This window comes from Hydra vulgaris, chromosome 11 (genome assembly GCF_038396675.1).
Source record: "Hydra vulgaris chromosome 11, alternate assembly HydraT2T_AEP".
In the NCBI taxonomy this organism is placed as follows: Eukaryota; Metazoa; Cnidaria; class Hydrozoa; order Anthoathecata; family Hydridae; genus Hydra; species Hydra vulgaris.
This window is the reverse complement of record NC_088930.1, coordinates 37,446,517-37,464,407: the sequence shown is the minus strand read 5'-3', so window position 1 is coordinate 37,464,407 and position 17,891 is coordinate 37,446,517. Positions and strand designations below refer to the sequence as shown.

The 17,891-nt window shown below is 27.4% G+C and overlaps 1 protein-coding gene across 1 annotated transcript; it reads left to right on the top strand.

Annotated features, from left to right (window-relative positions):
* Positions 1-14,877: 14,877 nt before the first annotated feature.
* Positions 14,878-16,911, top strand: cldnl2 (Claudin-like 2). The gene is made up of 4 exons (XM_065810978.1): positions 14,878-15,160; positions 15,256-15,497; positions 15,589-15,723; positions 16,413-16,911. Exons 2-4 carry the CDS (start codon positions 15,263-15,265, stop codon positions 16,589-16,591), a joined length of 549 nt encoding a protein of 182 aa, XP_065667050.1. The 5' UTR covers positions 14,878-15,160; positions 15,256-15,262; the 3' UTR covers positions 16,592-16,911.
* The last annotated feature ends 980 nt before the right edge of the window (positions 16,912-17,891 follow it).

Sequence of the window (17,891 nt, the reverse complement as noted above, 5' to 3'; positions counted from 1 at the left end):
CAAATTTCCAATGAACAACTATTACCTTTCCAACAACATTGTGTATCAGGTCACCATCTATTCAAACAATCCAGAATATAAAGAAAAAGTGTATTTTGGACTAAGCGAAACACCTTTTAAAGTTCGGTATGCAAACCACTTAAAATCTTTTAATTCGGTTAGGTACAAGAACAATACAGAGCTACAAAAAGAAGTATAGAAATTAAAAGAAAAAAACTTTACACCTTTTGTCAGAGGGAAGATTGTTAAAAAATGCAAACCATACAACCCAACATCAAGAGTTTGTAACCTTTGTTTGAACGAGAAGTTCCCAATTTTGATGTATAAAGGAGAAAACCTATTAAATACAAGGAGTGAAATAATCTCGAAGTGCAGGTACAAAAATAAGTTCCTTATTTCCTCTTTTGATACCGAAGATTGATCCTGGTTGGTTTACGTCACGTTTAGGTCACGTTATACTTTCAAAACTTTTAAAATTTTGTTTCCATGGAGTCATTAGAACTCACGCCACCGTAATTCTAATTGTAATTATTACGTTTAATTTTTAATATTGTAATATATGGCTGATGATTGCCGTTAGGTATGAAACTTAAAGTTCCATAATAAAAGTTTATCGTTTTTAATTATAATTATATATATATGTATATATATATATTAGGTACGTGATTAAAAAATTTCAAATTGTTTAAATACTATATTGTTATATATCATTAGAAAGAGGATTATTACTGTATTTTAAAGGTGAAAAAGTTATCAAAATTGAACAATTAGTTCAAAAGTTATGACGGTTTAAGTACCGATTTTTCTATATATGGATTTGTTGAAGAAACTGTGGTCATAATAATAATTTGCTTCACTTAAATTGTCATAACTTTTCCAATTCTTATCAAAATACAAATATCTTGGTGTCAAAAGATAGGTGTAAAAGTGAGCTACAACTTTATGTTAAACTCTAACCACCGGGTGAATCGGATGGTCAGAAGAGGCACCAAACCACCACCTCGCCCATATAAAACTGAACACTTTTTTCAGAAAAAAAGTTTTTTTTAGAGACATAAGCAATATAAATGCACAAAAAAAAATGTTTTAAATTTAAAATAAACCATCAAAATATACGAGAGGTGTATGTTAGCAATACAGGTGGGTGTGGTGGCGATGGTTTGATACACCCTAGGATAAAAAACGACTTGATTTTATAAATATTTATATCTTTACTAAAATGAGTAAAATTAGTACACAATATAAAATTATGTTATACAATCTTACGTATAAAAGTGGTGTTTCTAATACGGAAAGGGTGTATGCCCACCACCTACCCACCCCCACCTCTCCACCCAACCTAAAAAAAAAAACTATTTTTTTCAAAATTTGATCAATAAATTTAAAAAACAAATTATTAAATTGGAAATAAATTAGAATTAAAATCATACCAGACAACCACCAAATATGGGAGATGAATGTAAAACTCACTGTAGATATGTTGATGATGTTTTAGTACTATAATATCAAAAAATATTTCAATTCTTGAAATATCTGATTGAATATTTAAAGTACAACAACAAAGAAGTAAAAAACATATTCCAATAGATTAAAAGATACATTAGTGGTGCATCCATGGTCATAAGAGAAAAGAGTATAAGGGAGGGCGTATCCAAATATGTCATAAGAAAGGGGCATTCTAATGCCCCTTCCACTTCTAACCAAAAATTATTATTTAATTGGATATATATTACTAAAAAAACTATACAACTACTATTGTGGAGCTATAAGTCAATTGGCTGTAAAAAAACATGTCATCTTTCTAATCAAGTATAGCAAAAACCTATAATAAAGTCTTTCATGTGATTATTACATTAACAGAAGTAAGGACTATACAGTATAGTTAACGAGCTAGCCATTTTGTTTGGTTAACAAGCAAATTTCCTGTTAACTAATAAATAAAATATTAAAAAAAAAAAATAAAGTATAACTATTTTAAAGATAATATAATATATATTTGTCTTGGCTTTTAGTGATTGATTAAAATGATTAATTCCAGAAATGAAACTATGTTTTAATCATTTTTAACAATAGACACCACGTGAATGTAAGCCAGAACCGTCTATCAAAAAATAACAAGTCACAACACTTGCTGTATTATTTATGCAAGTCACAACACTTGCTGTATTATTTATGCAAGTCACAACACTTGCAATACATTTTTGAAAAGTCACAACACTTGCTGTATTATTTTGGCAAGTCACAACACTTGCAATACATTTTTGAAAAGTCACAACACTTGCTGTATTATTTTGGCAAGTCACAACACTTGTTATATAATTTATGCAAGTCACAACACTTGCTGTATTATTTATCCAGGTTACAACACTTGCAATATATTTTTGGCAAGTCACAACATTTGCAGTGTTATTAAATAAATTAAATTGTAACTCACCGGAAACAACATCAGCAGCGAGCTGGATCTTTTTCATGCAATAGTCTACAGCTTCATTATCAGTGTCATCATCTTTAGTAAGAAATGGTGTAAATGAAGTCATTTTTTCTTTTATTAACTTTTTTTACTCTGCCGCTATATAATACATTTTTATGTCTTTGGGTCGTACCATTCATGTTCTAGTTTCTTCCCAACAATTCTATCTGACATGGCATCTTTTAAATCAAATAGTTGGTCATTGGACAAGTGCTTATATGAATTAATAATTTCGTCAAAATTCAATTTAGATGGGTCGCGCTCTAACTTTCTTTTTTCTTTTTCATCCATTTTTGGCGCTTTACTTTTTGTCTTTTGCAAATCTCATCTCCCACTTTGCATCAATGCAGTCAATTTGTAAGTCTGTTTTTACGTGCTACATAAATTGACCATTTAATAATCTTTTCTTGTAAACTTAAATCTAGAGTGTCCAGATAGTCGACAGTCCTATTCTTTTTTGATATTAGTTTGCAAGAGATATAGCAAGTTGTTGCATTAGTAGCCGTACTTTTGCATTAGTAGCCCGTACTTTTATATATATATATATATATATATATATATACAAACCTCACCAACATTAACGGATAAAGATGATACTAAAAAATAAAAAGACAATACACAAAACAACCTTACAATTATTTTATAATTAAAACCATACTGAAAAATAATAATATATAAAACTTACCAACAGTAATGGATGATGATGATACTAAAAAATAAAAAAACAATACACAACATAACCTCACGATTATTTAGCAATTATAATTATATTGAAAAGTAAGAATATATAAACCTTACCAGCAGGAATAGACGACAGTGACACTAAATATGAATTAAATGGCATAATACAAGTCTCCTTCCATTAATATATATATATATATATATATATATATATATATATATATATATATATATATATATACATATATATATATATATACATATATATATATATATATATATATATATATATATATATATATATATATATCTATATATCTATATATATATATATATATATATATATATATATATATATATATATATATATATATATATATATATATATATAACATATATATATATATATATATATACATATATATATATATATATATATATATATATATATATATATATATATATATTATATATATATATATATATATATATATATATATATATATATATATATATATATATATATATATATATATATATATATATATAGTTTATATATATATATAGTTTATATATATATATAGTTTATATATATGTTTATATATATATAATTTATGTATATATATATATATAGTTTATATATATATATATAACAATTTTATATATATAAAAATTATCTCATTAATTATCGAAGTAAGGTTTGCTAAAGATAAAGAAAATAAATTAAAATTGTTGGAATGAGAATGGAATATTTTTCAGCTTTAAAATACACTTGTTTGGAGTTATAATATCTTTATAATGATGTATTAACAATTTATACACTTTAAAATATTGAAACCTACAAAACTTACATATTTGCTTGCCATATTCACCTAAATGCCAATTTTAAATTAAAACATTTACTTGAACTTTATGTATCAATTAGTTATATGTTGAAAAACATAGAAATCTATGAAACTAACTATATGATGTATCAATTAGTTATATGTTGAAAAACATATAACTAGTTTTATGTTTTTCAACATATAACTAATTGATACATCAATTACTTGATGTATCAATTAGTTATATGTTGAAAAACATAGAAATCTATGAAACTTACGTAAATACTAAATTAATTCATATAAAATGGATATAACTGACTGATCCTCTCTAAAGCAAGCTCATCTAAACAAAAATTAAATTAACTTTATTTTTACAAAGTAATATAAAAATTTGTATATAATAAGTCATTTGTGTGTATATATATATATATATATATATATATATATATATATATATATATATATATATATATATATATATATATATATATATATATGTATATATATATATATATATGTATATATATATATATATATATATATATATATATATATATATATATATATATATATATATATATATGTATATATATATATATATATATATATATATATATATATATATATATATATATATATATTATATATAATAAAAATTGTTGTTGATGATGCTGTTGGCTGACGCCATTTCACAACTTTGAGCATCTTAAACAGCGAGTTATACATAAAGGTTTAGATAGTGACCAAATAATAATTTAAAAACAGTTAAATAAATTTATATAAAAATAATTTATTTTTTAGTAATAAATTATAATTTAAAGGCATTCCTTGGTAAATAAAGACAACGTTCAAACATCAAATTAGATATGATTCATAACTAATTTGGTTCGTATCTAATTTATATTATGAATATGATATAAAATACTATGTGAAACCTCTATTTTCTTTCTCCATTTTGACAAAATTTTTGTTTTATTAAAGGAAATATAAAATTTAAGTCTTATTTTATTATTAACTGAAAATCGTTTTAATAAAACAATTTCTTTTAAATTTACAAATTTTTTAATCATATTTTCACTATAAAGTATCTAGGTTTATAATATCAATTTATGACATAAGTTAAATATTGCTATAATATTAGTAATATGAATGTTATATATAAAAAATATACATATAAAAATAATCAATGGACCCCTCTGTCTCCCGCGCTAACATCAGGGAAAATGTAAATAAGGTAACAAAAGTGCAGCAAGAAATAGGGTGACTACTACATAGTATTTGTCAACGAAATTTGGCAGGTGCATAGATAAATGAATAACTTAAAAATAAAAATTGAATAGAAAAAAATAAAACTATATCCTGGACATTAATTTCACCACAGAAGTACGACCAAAACTTTGACATCAATAAACTTGTTAATATATCAATTAAGTATAATTAAAACCAAATCGAAAAAAAGCTTCAACTATTCTTCTTTCTAAAAAAAATCTAAGTTGATAACGAATACTAAAAAGTTATTCCAGAAAGCCTTCCTCAAGCACGCTAACTTTGAAGAGACTAGGAAAATCGTGGCACAAAACTTTAGCACAAAATTCGTTTCCGTAAAACGCAGTTGTCACGTACCTATATAAATGTATATATGTATACATATATATATATGTATATATATATATATATATATATATATATATATATATATATATATATATATACATATATATATATATATATATATATATATATATATATATATATATATATATATATATATATATACATATATATATATATATATATATATATATATATATATATATATATATATATATATATATATATATATATATATATATATATATATATATATATATATAGTATCGGACAAAACGAGTGCAACCAAATAATGCTAATTTAGTTTCTTTATATAAAAGTGCTGCATTTTTTCAACTTAGAGAAATAACTATGTAACTGTTTAGAGACAAAGTTCTTCAAGTTTTACTCATCACAAAGTTCATTATTTGTACACGAAAATTAATAAACTAATCAAAACTATTAAAAAAAGTTGATTTCCTTCTGGACAAAACAAGTGCAACTCGACAAAATGTTGACCAAGCTGTATTCCGCTTTCAATATTTCGTGGCGAATCCTTTGTTGTCGATCACAGCCTTGCATCTTCGAGGCATAGATTCGATCAGGTGATCAATGAAACTTTGTGGAATCGCTCCCCAGGCATTTTGGATTTGTTCAAACAGTTGATTCTTATTACGAACACCTTCACGATTAATTCTGCGGTTGACGATCTCCCACAGGTTCTCCATAGGATTGTTGTCTTGCTGAAAAAAATATTTTATTGGCATATTCCATTCAGCATGAGGTAACATAACATCTTTCAGGATATTTTTATACATGAAACGGTATATTATTCCATCGTTTCGATGTATTGGACTTAGACCGTTAGCAGAAAAAAAACCCCAGACCATTACATTGCCTCCACCATGCTTCACGGTCTTATGCAGTAACGTAAATCGAGGCGTTTTCCAGCCGGTCGACGTACACGGCAAATGCCATCGCTCCCAATGATGTTGAACTTCATTAGTCAAATTAAAAATTTTGGTCAAGGACATACCACACCATATTGAAATAAACGGTGCGAAAATTGTATCAAACTTTGAAATTAAAAGGAATTTTTATGTAGAAACTGTAACATTACCCATGTACCGAGATAGAGATGTCTTACAAATTCAGCTGCTACAATTAACTCGCAAAACTACGCAAGTAAGAATAATATACCTACAAATGATATAAGTAATAAAGTTCAAAAAAATAAAGAAGAAACTTCGTCAAAAAAAACAACTCGTGTTCGAATTCACTGCTCCAACATTTTTGTCCTCAAATCAAGTATTAACAAGAAGAAAGTTAAATGATTTTATTTATTCAAAAAATAAAAGCAATTTTGATTTTTAAATAAAGAGAGCCTTGTCCTACCAAAAGAGGTGAAAAATAAAATTAAAGCTACTCAAATAGAATACCAATCAAATTTTGACAAAGTGAGAAAGCAAGAACGAGAAAAAGTACATCACCGTGTTAAAAATCTTACTACCGTAGAGGACCCCTTTACTCAAGTTAAATTTAAATCACAAAAGAAAAAAGATATAAAAAAAAAAAACAGAAAGAAGAAGAGAAGACGGCGAAACTTCGAGCGAAATCAACTTTGATGGCAATTTGGTCACGGAGATCACGATGTTAGACAATGTAAACGATAGAAAACGGATACACCCTTAAACACCGATAAAAGATAAACCAATGACGTAAGAGCGTCGCAACAATAAACCAAAATGGCTTTCTTAATAAAAGACTTTTCTGAAAGGAAAAACGGTGTTGGTTTTACATACTTTGATTTTTTATCTTTGCCTTTTTTTAATATATTTTTTAATGCTATTTAATGTAAAACTTTATTAAAACAAAAATAATCGTAACGAGAAATTAATCTCATGAAAATTCTAAATACTAGATAATCAAAGGTTACCGAAAAAAAAAATTTTTTAAAAAAAGAAACATTAAAGAGAACAAAATGAAAAATATTTTCAATAGAGAATTTAATTTGATAGAAAAAGCACGCGACTATTCTGCTTCGTTTTATTTTTAAGTTTTATTTTAAGTTTTTTTTTTTTTCCTTTGAAAACGGTTTTATTTTTTCTTCGGATTTTGTTTTTTATGAGTTATTATGTTTATTTTTTGGTTAAGATTTTTTTGTTAAGGGGTCTGTTATACATGTTTGCAATGGGGGTATATTTTTACGGATTATTTGTAATTTTTATTTTACCAGGATCAGTATGGCAAATAGCAGGATGACTAAATAAATCCCAATACAAAAAAAAATTGTACAATTTAAGAAAAATTAATATCTTATAATATAAGGTATTACTAAGTTGCACATTCTTATATCAGTGCAATATCTGCCCGTATTTTCTATGTTATTTTTCTAACTCAACTTCTTTTGGCTTTCACTCTATTATCCTTTGTTCTTCTTAAAGTCACTTACTCTTGGTCTGCAAAGCGGGTTATGATGCTCTTTAGTGAGCTAAACTCATCTTTGCGGGCCCTGGTAATGTGGCTTCTGTATGGCAATTAGCCGGAAGTGGATAAACTACAGTACCTAAAAAAGTTGCACATTTCTAAGAATATAACTTCAAAACAAAAACTAACTAGAAGGAAATTTAGGAATTTTATTTAAAACATAGTTCTTAGGAAAAGTTCACCTCTAAGGGTTAAACACCTTTAAAGTATTTAAATTTGACCACTTTGAAATAGAATGATGGAAATAGCTTTGAATATAAAAATGTTAAAGGAAGTAGTGTGTTTCCAGAAAAATAAATAAAAAAAGAAACAAGCGCCGCAAAATCATGTTTAATCACTATAATGGAGTTTTACAAAGTTATACCGCTAATTAATCGTTGTATAAAAAAAAGCATCAGTTTTCATAATATGAAAATGATACGAGAATGCGAAATAATGACCAAAAAAAAAAGAATTTGCAAAAATTGTGATAGTTAATAACGGAATTTTTCAAGGAATATCGTGCTTCATTGACAATGAATTTTATTTCTCTTTGGCTCACAGCATAGTCATTAGCAATAATATTTTTTACTCAAGTAATATTGAACAAACTCTTGCGCGGGTAAAATATAGAAAAGTTAAAAATTTTTACTAAAAAATGCATTTCTGTGCATTTTTGATAAAGGGGTGTCAAAACCGTGCTTTGTCCGCAGCGATCTTGCAGTTAATCAAAATCTTTACTTGGAATATTGCATCAAAAAGTCCCTAGGACTTCCTAAGACGTCCAGCGGACGTCTTGTGTCCGATGGAATTGATGATTAATGCCTATTTTGGCTAACATTGTTTCATCGCATTATGCAAAAACAGTAACTTTATTCTTTGAAAAGAATTCTATAAGTTATGTGGCCAAAGTTGATAACCCGCTAAACTTACCAGAATGGCGTCTAATTGATGATTTTTGGTGTATTTTCCAATTTAAGGATGATTTCCAAAGTCAACTTGTCCTCAAACTTATATATATATATATATTTATATATATATATATATATATATATATATATATATATATATATATATATATATATATATATATATATTTATATATATATATATATATATATATATATATATATATATATATATATATTTATATACATATACATATATATATACCGCAATTCTGAGCAACATCATCAATTTTGGAATTTATTTTTTTTTTTTTGTAATGATTTCAGAATGAAAAATAAAAATGAGCCTGTTAGCTTTGTTACAATGTAGCATGCCTCTTAACGCTCCACTTATTTTTTAATTTTCCATTTGAATAATAAAGTAGTTGAAATATCATTATGAAGAGTGACGAAGTTCCCCTGACTTCAGGCCAACTTCGTCATGTGCCGAAATATTAACTTAGTATGAAGTTGGATAGCTCTTGTGCAACTTCGGCACATTTTAAATTATAATTCTGTATTCATGACACTGTAGACATATCAAAAATGATAAAAGGTTAGGAAATCTCCTTAATTTACGTTAATTCTGTTGCGATCATAAAAAGTGAAGTTAGTTTACAAAATTTTAAGTTTGATAAACAGCCTTATGTGTATTAAATAAAAGGCTCTGGATTTAAAATATATCTAATTATAATCAGTGAACATACAACAACATTTACAATAACGTATTACAATTACATAATTTCCAGAAAACAGTATTCAAACTTAGTCCTCTAAACACCGATCACAAATGTACTGCGGCTCCTGAGAACTGTTACAAACTCCGCATTTCCACTGGTGGCATGAAGCACATTGTATCCAATCTGGACCTCGATAACCGTTATATTCACATTTACAAACTCCGCACGTATTTTCGTCATATACCAGCTGTCTAGATGGACCAAGTTGTTGTATTTCAGGCAAAATTGCACTACCAGGATTAATTTTCTTCCCTCTGGATCGTTTGTTTTGCTCTATTTGACCTCTGTGTTCCTTTAACATGTCGATGATTGTAGCATCAAGGTTTCGACAAATATTTTCAGCATCTTGTTGAAAAGAACCTCCTGGAATAACTCGTGGAACCTGGTCTGTATCAAATGGATACAGACCAGTTTTTCTGAATCACGATTTTGAGATATCCTTCCCAGTTGCATGCAATTCTGAGTAGAGCTTTGTGAGCAGAATAGAAAAATGTTGCTTTGAAATTGTTCCCCAAACACGACTTTCTTTTCTCCATATTTTTAAAACGCTTTGCCAGTAATTTTTAAGTGCTTTGAAAAAGCAACGTCTAATGGCTGCATCAGGTGAGTTGAATTTGGGGGAATAGTGGTAAATAAATGTTGTTTTCTCTGCACAGTGATACAGCAGTTGATGTAAAATGAGAGGCAAGATATCTTTAATTATAACTTTTTCTCCAGGAATGTTTTCTACATGGGGAAGGAAAATATGACGAAACCACAATTCAAAGGTACGAGAATTAAACTACCCAGTTTTTGTTACATCATATCTGGAACCTGCTGGTCCACCATTGCACAATTTCCATAGAGGTTTTCTGCTTTATAGACCACAAAGGAGGAAAGATGTCACCAGAAGCAGAAAAGCAAAACATAAAAGATATTGCTACTTTTGAATGTTCCATAACACGTTCGACTCGCATTGTCCCTCTTAAAACTACAACTTTCTTAGCACCAAGAATGTCGGTCAATTTGGTTTCGTCAAAATTAGAAATCTTTTCCGGTGGCATGTTTTCTAGCTTCTCCCTGGCGTTTTCGAAAAAATCTGTAACCATTTCAGGAGAAACTGCTGCTCTGAAACGGATGATGTTTGTAGCTAAACGTTGTGTGAGATTGTTACGTAACATAAAACTGTTCATAAAATCATCACCAGGCATGTTGTCGGCAAATTCGATTACAGTACGACCTTCTTTATTCAAATAACCTTGAATTATGAGCTGGATATCAAACTTTGTCAACTGATAGGACCACTTTGTCAATTCAACCAATAATTTTCTCTTCAGTATCGTTCAGAGCAGTACGATGTCATACTGTTTTATTATGTCGGCCTGCAACTTGTCTTGAATAGCTGTACGCGGCACTGAATGTTTCTTGCTGGCAGATGTAACTTACATTCCATTATCAATATCTTGAAGAGCATTCTTAACCTTACTTGGATCATAACGCTGGTAATTCCGGAGATTTGTGTCTTTTCAAAAAAATAGTGAACATCTAGGAGTCCTGCAGTTTTAAAAACTATATTATTGGATAAAATTATTATCAAAATTTGTGAAACTTCACAAAAAATGGGTATCAATGACGAAGGGAAAGTTGCTAGTTTGGAAAAATGACACCAAATAAAAGCAATCCATAGAGACTCTTTTTGACCTTGGAAAACCCAACATTAAAGAACTTATACAACTCAGTCAAGATATGCCAAGAAACAAAGAGATTGAAGAGGAAGATTTAGCATTTTTTGGAAGATTAGAAAAATGCTAGAAAACAGTTTATAAGCGGGCATAAAGTTAAAGAACTTGAAGAAAACTTGAAGATTAAACTTAGACAAGAGAGATACCGTAAGTATACAGATTATAAGAAAAAAATGTCAATAGAGGCCAATGGAGATGAGCAACATTATAATAACAAGAACTACGATTACTTAGATTTAGAAGATTTAGAAACCTCAATTAAAAATGCTGATGGCAATTATTCAAATGAGAAAAAATCGATATCTGAATCATGTAATTTTTATTATGAAAAATCTGTGATATCTTACATGTTTATTGTATATTACTTTATAGAATAAACTGTGAGTGTACTTTTTCATTTTCATATTTTGTTAATACTATTGTAGATCTTTCAAACCTGGCATTGATGGTTGGTAATATTAGTTATAATTCTAATGAGGATGAATATCAACAAAAAACATCAAACAACGCAGAAAAAAAAAATAATATACCACTTATACTTACGACGTACCATTTATTCTTTGATCAAATTCAATCCTTGTCAATAAAGAAATTACTCAAGATGGCCTATTTGCAGCTACAACTCCTCTCAGTTTAAGGATCGGCTTAAGCTACCAAGATCAAACAATGTTTATAGCCAGTATTATGAACTACCTTGAAGTAAATATGAAAAAAATTAAGATAAATAAAGAAACTTTCAGATTGAAGCGTTATGACGTTGTTCAAAATCACGGATATGAAAATAGACAGAATTATATCAAGGAAATGAAAGAAAAAAATCTTGTCCTTTACTTTGATGGCAAACTAGTTACACATTTGTATAAGGGAATCCAACAAACAGTTACAAGAGATATAATTGCTGTGTCTGTTACTAGTCCTGAATTTCAACACATATACGATCTTCTTTTAGGAATTGTTCCAAGCGACACAGGTAATCGATCGATATTCCAAGATAAACCATCTGGTCAGGCTCTAGTAGTTCAAAATTTGTCAGAATATTTTAAAGTTTCAGACCAAGTATTTGCTTTTTGTGTTGATACTACAGTAACCAACACTGGTAGGAAAGAGGGTGCTATTATAATATTGACAAGAGTATTTCAGAAACCTTTATTGTGGCTATTATTTCGGCCTCACATACATGAAATACCTATAAAACATATTTACAAATCAATAACTGGACATAACACCAATGGTCAACGAGAGGTCCTCTACTCCAACTTTAAGAAGCAATTGGAAAATTTTGTCCCATTTTTATCTACTTGTGGTTTCTCTTCTACCTTAAAAAATTTTGATGAGAATACTCTCATATTTGGTTCTGGAATTCATCAGATGTACTTGGAGGCGAAGACATATTAAATTTGTTCTTGAATTTGAGATTTTCCCCCGAGATGGTTACAGACATCTTGTGGAATACTTAGCTTTCTATCTTAATATATAGTTTGAATAGCTAAACAACTTTAGGATTCATCAACCAGGTGCTTGTCATGAAGCTAGATTTATGGCAGGTGCATTATATCACATGGGTTTGGAATTGACATCACCAGTTATACACTACTTAAATCAAGACCTGCAGATTCTAGTCTCTAGAGTTTGTCTTATGATTGTTATATTTTATGCTCCAGGGTTTTTAAAATCCAGTCTTGCTAAACGTCCAGTAATGAATGACTCCAATTCATTCAAAGTAGCAAAAATCATAAAGGAGGAATGAAATATTTATGTAGGAACCTCACTTTTAACTAGTTTAAAATCTCACTTCTGGTATCTTTTGCCTAAAGCAGTAGTCATGGCTCTTGCTGATTCTGACCTTAAAATTCAAATAAAGTCTGACATTTTGAAGGCCTTGATGGAACACGGGTTCCTGACATTAGTGAAATTAATAAAGAGAAACCACTTCCTGTAAATAAAAATACTGGACTTTGTGAATTTGTTACCTGTGAAAGCTGGTTTCTTTTGGTCGTTTTGGACTTAAATGAAACAAAGATTTGGTTGAAAGAATGCTGGAATAAAGAAGGTTTAGAGTCAATACCCTAGTTCAAGAAATTTATCCTTACTATTAAACAACTCAGTGTCACAAATGGTTGTTCTTAAAGAAACATTGGACTTAGACAAAATTTTGTGAACTCTTTGCACACTAAGGATCAGAAACAAAACATTTTGCCAGTTGTTCGAGAAAATCGAAAACAGATTTCAAATAATGTTTATCAGAAAGATTTTGTTAATTTGAAATAGACATTGTTGTTTATGATATTGCTGCAAATACAAACATGTTTTATTTGTTAAACTCTCTTGTTAATTATCTCAGATCGAAGCCAATATAAGTAATAATATAAAACAGTAATTATACTAACATATGCTTTTTTAAATAGATTTTTTAGTATGTTGAAAAAAAATGACGAATATTTAAATTATTGAAAAAGTACATCTATCTGTTCCAATGATCCTAGTAAGCTAAAACTTTCAATATAAGCAAGTATATAGATAGAGAACAGGTATTTACACGGTGTATTTGCACTTTTTGAAAAAAGTTAAAAAAGTGCAAAAAAATTATCACATACAGTGAGTATGACACAATATGACAATATCAATGCGGCATACTCACAATGTTGTTACATCAAGTAGTCCGTATTAACGCAATGGTAGCCAGTTTTATCCTCCAGTTTATTTAGTCTTATTTATTAAATAAAATACTGTAAAGTAATATTGTTCCTGTCTTTTGCATTTTGGATATCCAAGTGGAATGTTTGTCACTAGCACTACTACGTAATTATCGTCATAAATATAATAAGAAAATGTCAGTCATTATTTTCTTACAATTGAAATAATCGCAAAGCTAAAATCTGTAAATTTGTCAAGGACGTTAAAAATAAATTAGCAGAGGGCGTTAAAAAATCAGTTACTTCTCTGAATGAAGGAGATGGAAATTTATATACATAGTCTTAGATAAATATATAGACAATTTATTTGCGTTGCGTTGTTCAGTTAACTTTAAAGTTTCATTTTTATAATGGCGTTTTTAAATTTAAACCTGAAATTTAATTAACAAAAAAGTTTATTTTATTTTTTCAATAATGTGTTATTTGAGTAATCGTATGTATTCAGAAGTTTTACCTTTTCAGTAATTAATACAAAATCAAATATTTGCTCCAAACGAAATTCGTTTATGAGAATGAAGATGTTTTCTTTCAAATTGCATTGAAAAAAAATGTTTGATTGATTTTTAAATATATTCTTTGCTAAAATAGAAGCATAATATATATTTTTATTTGAAAAAAAAAAAAAAAAGTTTGGTAATGTTAAAAAGGTAAAACATTGTGATAATTTTTTTATATACTAAAAATTTTTTTGTATATTTATTATCTACTATATATTGTTTTTAATTAAAATAATAAAGAGAAAAGTTTAAAAGTGATAAAATTCTATCGTTAAAATATTGTCATTTAAAATTGACAAACAAAACGTTTTTTTAATGTTTAAAATTACGAACAAACAATCAAAAGGTTACCGTTGAATAGTTATTAGTTAAAAAACGCGCACTCGCTGCAAATTTTGTTGTTTAAAGTATCAAACATTTTTACGCTGCTTTCAACATGCATACATTAACGCGACAAACGTTTTGGTGCGTGACCTTATAAATCTACTGACAAAATTTGATATGATGCTGACGACTTTTATTATGTTGCAGGTAAATTAAATTTAAATTGATTATTTTTAATTTGTTTAATTTTAATTAATTATTTTTAATATGTTCTTAAATTTCTTGTGTGTTTATAATAAAAGCTTAAGAATGAATATGAAAGTATTTAACAAACTCAAAAACAACATAAGTTTACAACTGTGCATTTGCTTAGTGACGCTCGTTATTGACCTAATAGTCACGGTAACTAATTCTTGGTCGGTTCGAGAATTTAACACTTTAAACAATCCGGGTGACACTAAAGAACGTACCGTTGGATTATTTATCAAATGCACAATTTATGTACCTAACGAAAAAGAATGCGAGTCTTACACAGACACAAGTGGTAAGTTAAATGTTTTGCTCATTTTGTAATTGGCATATTAACTGTTTTACCATTTTTGTGTGATACAGACTTGTACTTTTTTTCTTTTTAGATTGGTTACGTTGCTGCCGCGCTATGTCAATTCTATCTTGTTTACTTCAATTTTCTGCGGTAGTACTTACATTGGCTATAATGTTAAAACATACTAAACGTTTTGATTTGCTGGCTGCTGCATGTTTTTGTTCTGGTAAGTGTATTGTAATATTTTGACAATACTTTTTAGATAACTTAGTGGATAGATTTGGATGGCGAGATTTAAAAGGCATTAAGCATTATAAGTATTAATCAAATAAGCTTAAATAAAAAACTTTTTCAAAACTTTTAGAGCTATGGAAAAGCCTTACGATCAAGATAGATATACTTCGCAATTATACTTAATGCTATTCCTAAACGAACTTGAATTTTAAATACTTTTGATAGGTCAAATGAGAATACAGTAAGTATTCAATAGATGTAGCAAAATTAAGCAGTATAAAAAATTAAATTTTAATTCGTTTTAATCGCGCTAATTTATGTTTTCTATTTATCATACAAGTCCTACTTTTATTTTATTTAGTTTCTTGATAATGACTTGCGCTTTACCTGGAAAATTTACCTGGAAAATTTACTTGGAAAATTTACCTGGAAAATTTACCTGGAAAAAAAAAGCAATTGCTTTTTTTTGTTTCTGTTTAATTACAAATGACTATAAAGAAAAATGCTTCCATAGTTCTGTTTGTTTGTGGGTTTAATATTTTTTACGGTTTCGGAAATAATGTAAAAGTTTTATATCATAATATTTCATATCATTTATTAACTACATTAAAAGTATATTTTTTTTCATAAAGATATATAATTTTTTTTTAAATAACAATTAAATATAATTTTACTTTCAAGGGGTATGCATGCTGATTACAATCACAGTGTTTGCTGCAATGAATCAAGGCACAAAACACAATTTCTACAAATATAGTTGGTCCTTCATACTATCTATTATAGCAACTTTATTTTCAGCAGTATGCGGAATTTATGCAATTACAATGATGAGAGTGATTGAAAGTCAACCAAAAGAATAAAATATTGTATTTTATATATTTTTTTCATATATTATATTATATTTTCTGTTTATGATTTATTGAATTAATTATTAATGGTTCTTGATTATTTTTTATCTGTTTATGATATATGTTAATATTTATTAATTATGGTAGATGTTTCTAATTTCTGTTTGTAATTTCTTTTTTCTTTGTTTATAGTTTATTTTCTATACCTTACGAGTATACCTTATATTTTCTGCAGTTGCATTTAAGGTATTATACAAAATTTTAAAAGACTTTTAGCATTTTTATATATTTGTGATATTTATATTGTGATATTAGATATTTGATATTATTTAGATTATTTGATATTTGTGTATAAAAACTTCTTTTAAACCATGCAATAAATAACAAATTTTGTTGCATTCTATCTAAAATCAAACAGAATTAAAGTAAGGAATAAATAAATATATACTACAAGGCGAGCTCTGACCCAAAGAATAAAAGGGCCTGTTATGTTTTCATTTCAAAAACGTACTCTACAAAAACTTGTTTTTTTTTCAGGTTACTATCTTCTTAAATTATTTATTTTGTCAGATCGTTGGATTCAATTTTTTTTTAACATCAAAGTGTAACTCCCTTAACACCACTTTTGTTGTTTTTCTATGTTAATAATATATATGTAATTGTTGTATATACATACATGTTTATGAATATACACTATAATATACTAAAGTGTATAGCATGCCAGTAGTATATAAAAAATTATGATTTAAATTTGATATTTTTTCTCCTGCTTAACTGTTTTTGAGCTCAAAAAATCAAAATTATTGTTGTTGTGTGTAATAAAAGAATAGATGGTATTCTATCACGTGACGTTAAAATTCGCGGCCGCCATACTGTATGGCAAATAAGCGTGCGTTTATTAGCTTAAGCGTATTTAATTACAACTATTTAGATAACGTACCTTGAAGTCGATAGATTTTTAAAGATTTTTTTTGAATAAATTTATGTAGAAGTTTATTATCTATCTCACAATATAAGTAATTTATTTTTGCTTAAAATAAAACTCTATTAAATAACTTGTTTTCAAAGGTGTATTATATTAATAATATAATACACTTTTGAAAACAAGAACTTTGAATGCGTTGGAGCACTTTATATACAGTTTACTTATTCAAACATTACTAATAATTTATAAGTAATGTAAAATAATAATTTATAAGTAATAATTATAAGTACTAATAATTTATAAGTAAAGTAAAATAATAATTTATAAGTAAACTGTATATAAAGTACTCCAAAGCATTCAAAAATAGACTTAATTATTTTTGTTTTA

Coding starts and splice junctions, on each gene's coding strand:
- cldnl2 (XM_065810978.1), top strand. CDS start 15,263: ATGAATATGAAAGTATTTAACAAACTCAAAAACAACATAAGTTTACAA. Junction 15,498..15,588: donor GTCTTACACAGACACAAGTG/GTAAGTTAAATG, acceptor TTTTCTTTTTAG/ATTGGTTACGTTGCTGCCGC. Junction 15,724..16,412: donor TGCTGCATGTTTTTGTTCTG/GTAAGTGTATTG, acceptor TTTACTTTCAAG/GGGTATGCATGCTGATTACA.